The sequence below is a fragment of the Cervus elaphus genome, chromosome 20 (genome assembly GCF_910594005.1).
Source record: "Cervus elaphus chromosome 20, mCerEla1.1, whole genome shotgun sequence".
NCBI lineage: Eukaryota > Metazoa > Chordata > Mammalia > Artiodactyla > Cervidae > Cervus > Cervus elaphus.
In genome coordinates, this window is record NC_057834.1 from 32552430 (window position 1) to 32565879 (window position 13450).

A 13450-nucleotide genomic window follows, 5' to 3' on the forward strand; every position below is an offset into this window, starting at 1 on the left:
AATGCTAACTTACTCTTCAGATTTGGCTCAGCTTGGTCATCAGTTCCTTCAGTTCCTCCCTGACACTGTCCTAGCCTGGATTAGATGTTCCCACTGCCCTCCTAGTTCTCCTTATTTTCTCTTTTTAAACACATATCACACTACACTGCCTGTTGATGTTGATCTCCATAACAAGAATATGAGCTCCATGAAGGAGAGAAATCAAATTGCTCTGTTGCTCTTTATACTGCCTGTGCCAGCATAGTGCCTGGCACATAGCAGGCATTCAATAAATATTTGTTGCTAGGCACTCTATACAACAGGAAAAAACTAGTATGTCCTTCATCAGTTCACTTCCTTTTCTTCAGTTGGCTATAAAAAGGCAAACTGAAGTGAAACTGATTCTCCACTGAAAGAATGCCATGCTGTGTGCAGAAGCTTATAGTGAAAAAGATGGCTCGTCACCACCTATGGATCTTGCTCTTTTGCCTACAAACCTGTGAGTTCTGACCCTTGCTGATACCCTCCTAATTTTCTATTAAATTTTGGAAATTGCCCTAAGGAGGCTATTGAAATGTCCTTTTGGCCTGCTTTAATAGAAACACCCTGGGTCTCAAAAGGGATCCTCCTGACTGGGAAGAGACTTAAAATCCAAACCTAAGTGTTTTTCAACTTTAGAGTTTATATATCTGAATTTTATCTGTACTCAGCCTGTAAACATCTGAGAAAAACTCTTCTGCTCAGAAGCGTCAGCTCGTGGTAGATCTGCCCAGAAAACCAACAAAGGAATAGATAGTCCAAAACTTTGAAAAACTTAGAAGCAATTTTTTGGGGCATTAGAATGTGTTATATAAACTTTAACAAAGATATGACTTAATTATTTCATTGCTCCAGCAGATTAAAGTGACGCATGACTATAATTATCATTGTAAAAACTTCATCTCTTTAAGTTCCCTTGATTTTCAAAGCACATTAAAAGCTATTACTCTGCTTCTGTCTTCCAAAAACTCTAAAATTAATGGAGAAGAGAGTATTATCCCTGTTTTATAAATAAATTAGTTCTCAAAAAAGAAATGGAGAAGTTAAACTAAAAATCCTGTTTTTGTTACTTAGAGCTTAATGGTAAAGTATAATGGTCAAATGAATATTGCTTGTTGTTAGTACAAAGGAAACTATATAACATTAACATAGCTTTGGGAGTGTTTTGTCATTGCATATATTATCTCACTGAATCCGAACAATTGCCTTGTTTATGTAAAAACTGTCATTTCTAAAAATACTTATAGTGTCTCTTATCAGTTTTGGAAATGCACTAGCAAATTCCTGGCATGAGTTAGAATACAGAGAATCTAGTGGGTTAGGATTTCTGGAAAAGGTAGAATTGGTGCACTTTGGTATCTCCAATTCCCTTGACCACTTAAGGCTATGACTCCTTCAATGTGAGCTTCCTTGAGATTGTATCCACTGGGCAGGTCAAATTTTTAGAGCCTGTCCTAGTCACCCTGACAGACAAGTAGAAAATGCAAGTAGATGGGGGAAAATATTGGATAGAACCTAAGTGGAAATCTAGGGATGTCCCCAGTCTTTCAAAGAAGGGCTGACCAGGGAGGCATTTGATACAACTTAACTAACAAAGCATTCACAATTTTTATGTACACACTCTTATGTGATACACAGTCAGATCATTGAAATAAGAAAGATAAATGTTCTTAATTTCATTATGCAAAAAAAAAAAAAAAGTAGAATCTAAGACTTGAGTTAAAGAATTCACCTAAAATTTCACAGCCTGAAATGGGTAGAGCTGAAAATGGACATTTGTTCTGTTAATCCCAGGGCTCTAGTTCTTTCTGCTCCACACTTTTTTGACCTTTCACTCATTCAGTTTTCAAGTCCCTGATGCTCTTCAAAGTTCTACTGTACACTACATGAAAGGCAGCTCTAAGATACACTTGCCTCATCTGCTGCTGCTGCTGCTAAGTCGCTTCAGTTGTGTCCGACTCTGTGCGACCCCATAGACGGCAGCCCACCAGGCTCCTCCGTCCATGGGATTTTCCAGGCAAGAGTACTGGAGTGGGGTGCCATTGCCTTCTCTGGCCTCATCTACTGAAATGGAAATCAAAGTTATTGAACCAGCTAGCAATGAATCATTCATCCATCAACTTTAGAACTTTGGGAAAGTTATATAAAATCCACCTGTTGTCAGAAAGGGGAATATTTCCCTCTTCCTCCTCTTGAATTCTGTGGCTGGACTAATAATAAAACTGACATAACACCCAAATTCTGTAAAGCAATTATCCTTCAATTAAAAAATAAATAAATTTTAAAAAACTGACACGGAATAGATTGCAGAAGAAAAGAAATTTTTTTTTTAAATTTTTTCAACTTTTTATTTTATGTTGGAGTATAGCTGATTAGGGACTTCCCTGGAAGCTCAGAGGTAAAGGAATCTGCCTGACAATGCAGGCGTCACCAGAGACACTGTTTTGATCCCTGAATGGGAAGATCCCCTGGAGTAGGAAATGACAACCCTTTCTTGCCTGGAAAATTCTGTGGACAGAGGAGCCTGGCAGGCTGCAGTCCATGGGGTCTCTAAGAGTCAGACATGACTGAGAATGCGTGCATATGCACACACACAACCGCCTCCCCCCCCCACACACACACACACACACAGCCAATTAACAATGTTGTGATAGTTTCAGGTGAACGGCAAAGGGACCCAGCCATATGTATACATGTGTCCATTCTCCCCCAAACTCCCTTCCCATCCAGGCTGTCACACAACATCCCTGTGCTATACAGTAGGTCTTCGCTGGTTATCCATTTTAAATACAGCAGTGTGTACATGTCCATCCCAAACTCCCTAACTATCCTGCCGCCCCCCCCACCCCCCGCCATCCTTCCCTCCTGGCAACCATAGGTTCGTTCTCTAAGTTTGTGAAACTGAGAAACACATTTTAATTTGTGCACACAGAGGTCTCTAGAAATGGAAACTAAGAAGTGGCCAAAACAAACAGCTTTTACTTTTTAGACAAAGAAACAATAAATTTGTGAAGAATCAACAGGACAAAGAAATTCAGGCTTTTGGTGCTCAGTTAGTGAAGAATGTAAACAGACTTGGGGCTTGAAGTGGTAGATTAAAATAACAAGGTTTGTTCTTATAAGTTTCTTGCCCCCAAATTCCCTGTCTTTGTTGATAAGGATGTCCTTATACCTCCAGATGCTGTGAGATTTATTTTCTGCTTTCAGGGGGACAGAGAAGAATCAGAGTTTTCCTCTTTCACTGACTTCTTCTCAATCAACTTTTATTCAAAATAATCAATATGGAGAGTCTCCTGGTGACCAAATAGTTATGATTCTGGGCTTTCACTGCCATGGCCTGGGTTCAATCCCTGGTCTGAGAACTGAGATTCCCACAAATGGTGCAGCCAAAAAAAGAAAAAATCATATGTCATTGTGACATATTTGGGGGCAATCCATCCTGGGCTGGGTTGGGTTCAGCCAACTGAACTGTTAGTACAATAAGATTGTTTTGAGAATCAAAATGATAACCCATGTACAACAGTTGGCACAGTATCTGAATATAGTAAGTGCTTACCAAATACTAGCTAACGCTGTCATTTCTCACACCTGCTTTTCATATGGTATTAGGAAAGGGCCAGGGCATTCTTACACAGAGATCCTGGCCAAGATTCCTCTGTTTAGGGTGATCTAAGGAACATGAGCAGGTGAAAAGATGGTAGGAATTTGAACTTAGGTGTGGGCTTTTGAAGTTCCTGAAGAGAAAACCAGGGATGAAATATTCCCTTTGTCAATGGCCCATTAATGAGAGGTGGGAGTTTGCTTTTATAGCAGTAAAACCAGAAGTACTTTCATGTACCATTTGGCTTTATTGAACGGATATGTTTGCCTCTTAAAGATTATTCTACCAAAATTTCCTGAGTGCAAAAATGTACCCCAAATCCCTCTTGCTGCTATTCCTGACAAAGATGGTCCCTGATATTTAGCACTGAGCTTAGATGGCAACTCTGACTGTACTTACTTCCCTGAAATGAATTCTGAGCAATTTAAGCAGCTGAGATGCAATGAGAAAAGGGAATTAGAAATCCCATTCTTCCCTGGAAAGCACTGAAATAAGAGGAGTCTGAGTGTGCAAGCTCATGACCACTCCATGTTGGAAAAATTTTCTTGAAGAGCCAAGACTCACAGTCTTATGTTTGTGATCTCAGCTTCCTCATCATGACCTGTGAATACTGTTACTCTAACTGTGCTTCCAAGTATTCTACTAGCTGCCGACCATTTGGGGGAAAAAACGAGCGCACCGCTTTTGCTCCATACTCACTTTCTTCTATGTATTCTCTCTCACACTCCTTTAATTCTTCCTTTTCTTCATACATTTCTTGCTTCTCTTTCTTCAACCCCTCCCCTTGCTGCCTTCTCCTCTCTCATCAATGATAGTAATAATTAACCACTTATGGAGCAATCACTACATATCTGTCATTACTCTAAGTAGTCTGCATATGTTATTTTGTCTAATCCTCATAACACCCTTTGACATAGGTATATTAATATTACAGAAGAAAATAGAGATCATTTAGCCAAAAAGTGGAGGAAGTAGGATTTGAACTCCTGTCTATAGACTTAACCACTGAGTCAGTGCTGCCTTCACCACTTTGATGCTGAAATAGAATAGCATATTATCCCTGAGACTGATGGTTATCACACTTTGGGATTTATCATCAGTGGTGATTATTCAGCAGAGACTGGGTCTATCTCTGTACCCACCTACAGAGGAGGATGGAGGTTGGTAGGCAGGCCTTTGCCAATAACAGAAGTCTAGGTGGGCCAGCAAGGTAGAATATCCAAAGAAATTACCATATCGAGACAAGGTTCAAGTACCATTCACATGAGCATGGTTATAGAATGATTGGAATTTGCTTTTTCAAAACAAACAAAGATCCAGTATCAACAAGATCTCAGTGTTCTGCTGAATGTAGAGCACAGTCATGAGGCATTCCAGCAGCTGACACAAAAAATAGGGGGGAAAAAAGAATGAAAAAATAAATAAATCCAGGAAAGGTGAGTGGACCCCTCTAGATATCTGTTTATGGATAAATAGGCCCCAACCATCATCCTAGGATGTTGGAGACAAGATTTCTTGCCTGAAGAAGAGTCCTGGTAAGTGTCAATTTGCCATTAGTCCAAAGTCCTATTAGAGAGGGGCCTTCAGCGTCCTTCATAGCTCAGTTGGTAAAGAATCCACCTGCAATGCAGGAGACCTCAGTTCGATTCTTGGGTCAGGAAGATCCGCTGGAGAAGAGATAGGCTACCCACTCCAGTATTCTTGGGCTTCCCTTGTGGCTCAGCTTGTAAAGAATCCATCTGCAATGCAGGAGACCTGGGTTTGATCCCTGGGTTGAGAAGATCCCCTGGAGAAGGGAAAGGCTACCCACTCCAGTATTCTGGCCTGGAGAATTCCATGGAGTATATAGTCCATGGAGTTGCAAAGAGTTGGACATAACTGAGCGACTTTCACTTTCAAGATAAAGACAGAGCCTCTGTTCTAGAAAGAGATTTGAGCAGACTACTGCCATAGACCTTCCAGAATGGCTTAAAAACAAAAGCCCAGTTACAGAAATGGAAGAATATATCATATCTGGGGAACACTAGGTATCAGGACATTAGCTTTAAAATCCAGTCTCCAAGAGACACTTGAGGCTGCATCCTTGTAACAGCATGAAACTCCAGTAGAGGGGATAGTGACCCCCCTCATCAATCCAATATGCCAGAGCAGCCCTGGAGATCAGTGTGACCCCAGAGCAGCCAGAGTGCTTCCACAACAGGAGCCCAAAGGTCAATGCTAGGTCACTTGGGCTACTCGAGTAATTCCCAAATCAGACTGTTGTTCTCTTTAACTTAAGAGAAGGATGAATCTGTAGGTTTGGGGGTAACTAGATTCAACTATGTGGAAGCCAGAAAAGAAAGAGTTCTGAGCAGACAATTGGGTAACTGATGCTAGTGGATGTACATACCCACTACACGTTTCCTTCATTATACTCAATTTTTTATTATATGCTTAGAGTGCTCTTGTTATTGTTCAGTCACTGAGTTGTGTCTGACTCTGCGATCCCATGGACTGCCGCTCACCAGGCTTCCTGTCCTTCACTGTCTCCCAGAATTTGCTCAGATTCATGTCCATAAAGTGCTGAGTAATGATAAAATGATGAGTGACAGGATCTCATCTTTGAGAATCTATGTATGTGTGTGTGTGTGTGTGTGTGTGTCTTTCTTTTGCAGAAGATGATTCATGTCAACCCAAATCTTGATAAAGATTATATAAAGTAAAGGAAAAAAAATCCAGCAGAAAATAGTATGCTATTGTATGGGGGTGGTAGGTTCCTAGTTTTAAAACCCTCGTAACCAAGGAGTTTCCATTCTCATGGAGAATGACACAAAACTTCTGGCTGCTAACCCTTTGCTTCCTCCTTGTCCTTCTTTCCCTTCACTCAGAGTAACCAGTTACAACCATCTCTCTTCTGGGTGCTGCTACCTCTGGTAACTCCTCCAGACCTGCAGTACTCAGGGAAGCAGTGGATGGGAGGAGACAAGGGGAAATTTAGCTATGGCTGAAGAAATATCAAGAAATGCTGATCTATGACACCACCCTTATGGCAGAAAGTGAAGAGGAACTAAAAAGCCTCTTGATGAAAGTGAAAAAGGAGAGTGAAAAAGTTGGCTTAAAGCTTAATATTCAGAAAACTAAGATCATGGCATCTGGTCCCATCACCTCATGGGAAATAGATGGGGAGACAGTGGAAACGATGTCAGACTTTATTTTGGGGGGCCCCAAAATCACTGCAGATGGTGACTACAGCCATGAAATTAAAAGATGCTTACTCTTTGGAAGGAAAGTTATGACCAACCTAGATAGCATATTAAAAAGCAGAGACATTACTTTGCCAACAAAGGTCCATCTGGTCAAGACTATGGTTTTTCCAGTGGTCATGTATGGATGTGAGAGTTGGACTGTGAAGAAAGCTGAGCGCCGAAAAATTGATGCTTTTGAACTGTGGTGTTGGAAAAGACTCTTGAGAGTCCCTTGGACTGCAAGGAGATCCAACCAGTCCATCCTGAAGGAGATAAGTCCTGGGTGTTCATTGGAAGGACTGATGCTGAAGCTGAAACTCCAGTACTTTGGCCACCTCATGCGAAGAGTTGACTCACTGGAAAAGACCCTGATGCTGGGAGGGATTGAGGGCAGGAGGAGAAGGGGACGACAGAGGATGAGATGGGTGGATGGCATCACCAACTCGATGGGCATGAGTTTGAGTAAACTCCGGGAGTTGGTGATGGACAGGGAGGCCTGGCGTGCTGCAATTCATGGGGTCGCAAAGAGTTGGACAGGACTGAGTGACTGAGCTGAACAGAACTGAATTGTAAGGGAAATACTAGTGACCAAAACAGAAAAAGACTACATGGCAATTATATTCTCATGGGGGTTCAAGGTGGGGAAGACAATAAGTAAATATGCACATGCAATGCTTTAGTAGTCATAACTGTTGTGAAGAAAAATAAACAAGGCAAGGCAATAGGGAGTGATGGGAAAGAGACAGCTACTTAAACATGGTGAAGCTCTCTCTGAAGATATGACACTGGAACAGTTTCACAGTGAAGGAGTGCTGGAAAGGGTGTTGTAAAAAAGGAGGACAGCAAATATTTAATTTAAAAAAAAAAAAAAAGGTTCTAAAGTGTTCTTACCCAATTTGAAGAATGAGAAAGTCAGTGTGGTTGGAGTGGGCAGGGGAGAGAAGGATATGAGATCATGTGGGAGGAGAGGGGTCAGAACAGATAGGATCTAGGAGACTAGGGAGTCCCTTGAAACCCCAAATGTACACTGTCTTTGTTTTCAATAGACTCTAAGGAGAACTATGAAGTTTAGGTCTAAATGCCCTCTCTGTTGCCATCAATACTTATTTTGTAATCTCTTTGGGTTTCGCCCAACTTCTCAGTAAATTTATTTCTCAGTAAGTTTCCCTTACTCAGGTCTGAAGAATTTCCTTCTAGCCAGTTAACCTCCTCCTACCCCATCAATATTTCTAACCCAGATGAAGTTTCCGATTCTTTATTATTTCCAAACACATTTCTTATTCTCATATTCTCTATTTCCTTCTTTCAATCAGTGATTTTGGGCAGCTACTTTATCATGAAATGTACATTTGTAAAGTTCACCCATTCACATGGGTTCATCCAGGGACACAGGAGTTATCTAAAACACAAAAGACATATAAGGCTGAGAAAGATGTTCAGCTTCCCTTCCAGGAGGGGAAATCCAGCTCCAGTGAATAGCCTGTCCATGGTGTTCTCTGTTCAAGCTGGTGTCATCATGACCTTCTGGTTACCTCTTCACCATAGTTACCTAGAGATCTTGGGGAACCTATTTTTCCATCCAAGCCCACATCACGGAGTTCAAGCCTTTTCTTGCCTTTGCTTCTCTTCTAGAAGTATTGCCTTTCTCCCACCCTATCCTGCTGTGGTCTGGCTATGGGAATCAGGAAATCCCACTCATTCAGTCTAGTCATTCAGTCGTGTATGACTCTTTGCAACCCCATGGACTGCAGCACACCAGGCTTCCCTATCCATCACCAACTCCTGGAGCTTGTTCAGACTCATGTCCATCGAGTCAGTGATGCCATCCAACCATCTTATCTTCTGTCGTCCCCTTCTCCTCCTGCCTTCAATCTTTCCCAGCATCAGAGTCTTTTCCAATGAGTCAGTTTGCACCAGGTGGCCAAAGTATTGGAGTTTCAGCTTCAGCATCAGTCCGTCCAATGAATATTCAGGATTGATTTCCTTTAGGACTGACTAGTTGGATTCCCTTGCAGTCCAAGGGACTCTCAAGAGTCTTCTCCAGCACCACAGTTCAAAAACATCAATTCTTTGGCGCTCAGTTTTCTTTATAGTCCAGCTCTCACATCACGTACATAGTTTTGACTTATACGGACCTTAGTTGGCAAAGTAATGTCTCTGTTTTTTAATATACTGTCTAGGTTGGTCATAGCTTTTCTTCCAAGGAGCAAGCATCTTTTAATTTTATGGCTGCAGTCACCATCTGCAGTGATTTGGGAGCCCAAGAAAATATAGTATCTCACTGTTTCCATTGTTTCCCCATCTATTTGCCATGAAGTGATGGGACCAGAGGCAATGATCTTAGTTTTTTGAATGTTGAGTTTTAAGCCAAATTTTTCACTCTCCTCTTTCACTTTCATCAAAAAGCTCTTTAGTTCTTCGCTTTCTTCACACTCATTAGGAGATATTATAAATGTGGGTCATCTCTTTTTCACTGGGCCCCAAGCCTGCTCACCAGTCCCTTCATCCCCTCAGTCAACCTGTTAACTCCCTGGGGGTGTTCCCTAGAGTAGCATTTCCTCAAAAATTTTACATTCATCAAAATGATAATAGCAACTACCATTTTTATGTGCCAGGAATTTGTGCTGTATTCTTTCTTCATAATTGCATTTAATAATTACCTATATTTTAAAGGTAAGGAACCTAAGAATCAGAGAATTTCTATTGTTTTCCCCAAATAACATATCTAGGTTCAAATATACCTAGATTCAAGACCTGTGCCCCTAACTTTATACTTCTTAAGTAGTCCCACTCCTGCCTCCTCCTGCTTCCTACATTACTGAAGATATGAAGGTCATGAAGCATGACTAGCTACCATTTTATCTTCTCTACTCCAAAATGTCCACTACATATTAAGCAACATCTATGTGTCCTCCCAACAATTTCATGAGGTACATCTTAATGGCAACCCACTCCAGTGTTCTTGCCTGGAGAATCCCAGGGACAGCGGAGCCTGGTGGGCTGCCCTCTATGGGGTCGCGCAGAGTCGGACACAACTGAAGCGACTTAGCAGCAGCAGCAGCTGCTAAGTAAGATAAGGGCCTCCGTAACTGTCAGGAATTGAACACAGGCCCATCTGACTCAAACCATGTGCTTCTTCCATCTTGCCAAGCAAATTTTCTTCTGTCCTTACTCCCAACAAGACCTCAAAATATCAGTATCCTTTCACTCATCCTTTCCTTTTTTCCTTCCGCTTCAGGTGAAGGCATGACCCTCCTCTGGCTGAAAACATATATCTTTCTCTGCACACCATTTCCCTTCCATTTTTTGTTCCACACAAGCCTTAGTGGCCTGTGTATGCTTCACTGTGCTTGGTGCTTGGGATTTTAAGGCAAGATTCCTGAATTCAAGTGACTCACTGTCCAGAAACAGACAGGTGGGTTCATGACTACCATCCAGTGTGGCAAGTATTATGAGATAGAAACAAAAAACTCCATGTGTAGGGACATCTCTTCTAGAGTAGACATGATCAGGGAAGTCTCTATCTTCTTTTTCTCCTTACTACACTTTGCCCCTCAATACCTTCTATTTTAAAACAAAATCAAATAAATTAGTTTTGTTTGGCCCTCTAGCTAGCTATTTGTTCTATTTTATAACCTTTCTTTCACTATGAAGCTTCTCCACTTCTTTACCACTTTTTCTATCCTCAATCCTCTACATTCTGGCTTCCATTTGAATCATCCTAACTTGAACTACATTCTCAAAGGCCATAAATAACCTCCTAATGGACAAATCTAGGGGTCATGTTCAGTCTTTAACTCACTTGAAGACTCTGGATCACTAGACGTCAGTGACAGTTACCTTCTTGAGATTCTTTCTCCTCCTGGGTTTCATGATTCTGTCTGCTATTGGTGCCTCTCTTGCCACTGTATCACTTGATCTATTCAGTTTCTTTTGATAGTGCCTCTTCTATAACTGTAAGCACTTACCACAAGGTTCAGCCTTGGACTTCAGCCTACTCTTCCTGAGTGAGCCTTTCCTTCAAGCACTTCCTCTCCATAGATGATCCCTAAACCACTTGGATTTCAGTTTGATGGCAAGTGACAGAGACTCAAAAATAAGAATTCCTTAAAGAAGAAAGAAATTTATTTCTTGTTAGTGTAAAATGGCTGGAGTTGGCAGTTCAGTTGGTAGAATAGTTCACAAGGTCATCAGGGATCCACACTTTTTGAGTCTTCCTGCTCATGACTCTCAGTACTTGGCTTCCTCTTCTTGATCCAAAATGTCCAAGATCCACTGTCATGGCATTCCAGCCTATAAGAAGCAAGGAAGAGATGAAGAAAGCAAGCGCCCTCTTCTTTTCTTTTCTTTTCTTTTTTTAACTTATTTTAATTGGAGGCTAATTACTTTACAATATTGTATTGGTTTTGCCATACATTGACATGAATCCGCCACGGGTGTACATGTGTTCCCTGTCCTGAACCCCCAAGTGCCCTCTTCTTAATGACATAAAAGTCAATACAGTACTTGCACTTTCGTCCCATGGACCTGAACTTCATCACATGACCAAACTGAGATTGCAGAAGGCTGGGCGATATAATCTTTATTCTGGGTGACCATACACCTTGCTAAAAATTAGGGATCCTGTTACTAAGAATGAAGCAGAAAACAGCCAGCAGATTCTGCCACAGCCCCCAAACAATGCTTTGAATACATTAACTTTTCTTATCTTCCATTCTTCTAATTTCTTGTTTAGTGGTGCACCATCATCTCACATTCGGTGTTTCTGACTCTAAACTTGTCTTCTCCTTTTGACTTCTTTCAAGCGTGAACTTCATCAAATTCCAGTAGCTATTAGTTTTCCACTCTCATGAAGTAGACACCCAATATACTGTTGAATTTTATGACGTGCCTCTTCATTCCTTGCCTTTCTTTGTGCTATCTCTCAAATTCATCCCTTCCTTTCCATTCCCATTATCTCCCCTCGATTCAGGCCCAGATGGCTACAGCAGCCTCTGAAATGGTCTTTCAAGCCCAGCTCTTCTTTCCTCTTATTCCTCCTATACATTATTACCATGTGACTCTAACCCTAAAGCATTATTAGTCTTTGTTCTCAAAAACTTTAATAGCTTCCCCTGCCTGTGGTGTAGACTTCAAACTCAGGTCTGTCCTAAATCTAAATCTCATTTATATTTCTAGATTGCTCTCTACTTTGTTAAGCAAATCTATACTTATTCAACCTACATCACACATTCTTCTCTTTCTAAACCTTTATTCAGAACCTGAAGACCTGAGACACTAATCCTTCCCCTTTCTATCCAGTAACATTTTTTTCACTCTTCAAGGTCTCCTCTTCAACTTCTATTTCCTCCAAGAAGTTTTCTCTAACCACTGCAGATCAAAGTGATCTATCCTTCTTCAAATTCCCATTGTAATTACTGTCTCTACCATTCATTTGAATTTATCATTTACCAGTTCATATTGCAAAGGTGAGTTATGAGTGTGTGTGTGTGTGTGTGTGTGTGTGTGTGTGTGTGTGTCTTATTTCCCAAACCATATATGAAATTTTTAAAAAGACAGAGAACTTGTCTTGGTCATAAACTTGCATAGGGCTTTTCGTAGTAAGTCCTTAAGGCATTTTTGTGCCACAAATTCTCTCTGAAATTGGGTTTTCTTAAGGTTGCCTCCAACATTAATATAGTGTTTCAGTCCCCTCAGCACCTAGAAAAATAAACATTAGCATTGGTTGATATGGAGATTCTTAAAACACCAAAGTCTTTAAGAGAAGACTAAAGGCCACCGAGTGCAATGGTACTGAAAACTGTCCCTCCGTGCTTTACCTGAATTAGCCCTTAATAATGGTTCTTCATACACTCTTCAGTATGGTCTTGGTGTTACCAAGGTCATCATAGAGGTGGACTAGGGAAGTCCTAAAGGACATATCCTCATTGTTAAGATGAGGATGAGAATGAGAATCAGAAATAACTAGCATTTGTTTTGCCTTGATGGTCAACAAAGAATTTCCACTTACATATGATTTTTCTGATCACTGATTAGGTAGGCAAATTTTACAGTTACTATTTCCATTCTGTGGATGAAGAAACTGAGACTGAGACAAGCCTTGTGACTTTGTTAAGGTTGACCAGCTCACATGTAGAAGTAGCAGCTATGGCTACTCATAGCACCTGTGACTTCATCCTCCCTTCTTTCCTTCATGTGCTGCTGTTTTGTGGCTGCCTCAGACCTCCATTGGGTGTTCAAGGTCATATTATGCTTGTGCAAGCCCTACACTTTTTCTCAGAAAGCCCAGGAGTCTCACCAACAGCACCACAGAACAAAATAGTAAAAGGACTTCCTCTAGCTTAGCTATCTGCCGCCCTCATTGCCTTACCCTTTGATACCCCAGCACCACTTCCTGAGTGACTCGTGAGAGGAGACAAGATATACTTCAAAAAGCAACACCACCCGCCAACCATCCTGTGACTCCACAACTGCCCTCCTACTAAGATCTCAGCCTTAGCAAACTGCCCACCATTTCCTGGGGTTTGATGAGAAAACACACCAGAATTATGAGTCTATGGAACCCCCACCTTTTCCATCTTCTTACACTGAACCTGAATCTAAAGAG

General features: G+C 41.2%; 1 protein-coding gene across 4 annotated transcripts in view; it reads left to right on the forward strand.

Moving 5' to 3' along the window:
* The first annotated feature begins 336 nt into the window (after positions 1-336).
* The window catches only part of CD84 (CD84 molecule), a 38784-nt gene continuing 25670 nt past the window's right edge, over positions 337-13450 (forward strand). For all 4 annotated transcript variants that reach the window (XM_043877989.1, XM_043877990.1, XM_043877991.1 and 1 more), the window contains exon 1: positions 337-478. In XM_043877989.1, coding sequence (XP_043733924.1) covers positions 397-478 — 82 coding nt within the window. In that variant the 5' untranslated portion in view covers positions 337-396. The remainder of the gene's footprint in view (positions 479-13450) is intronic.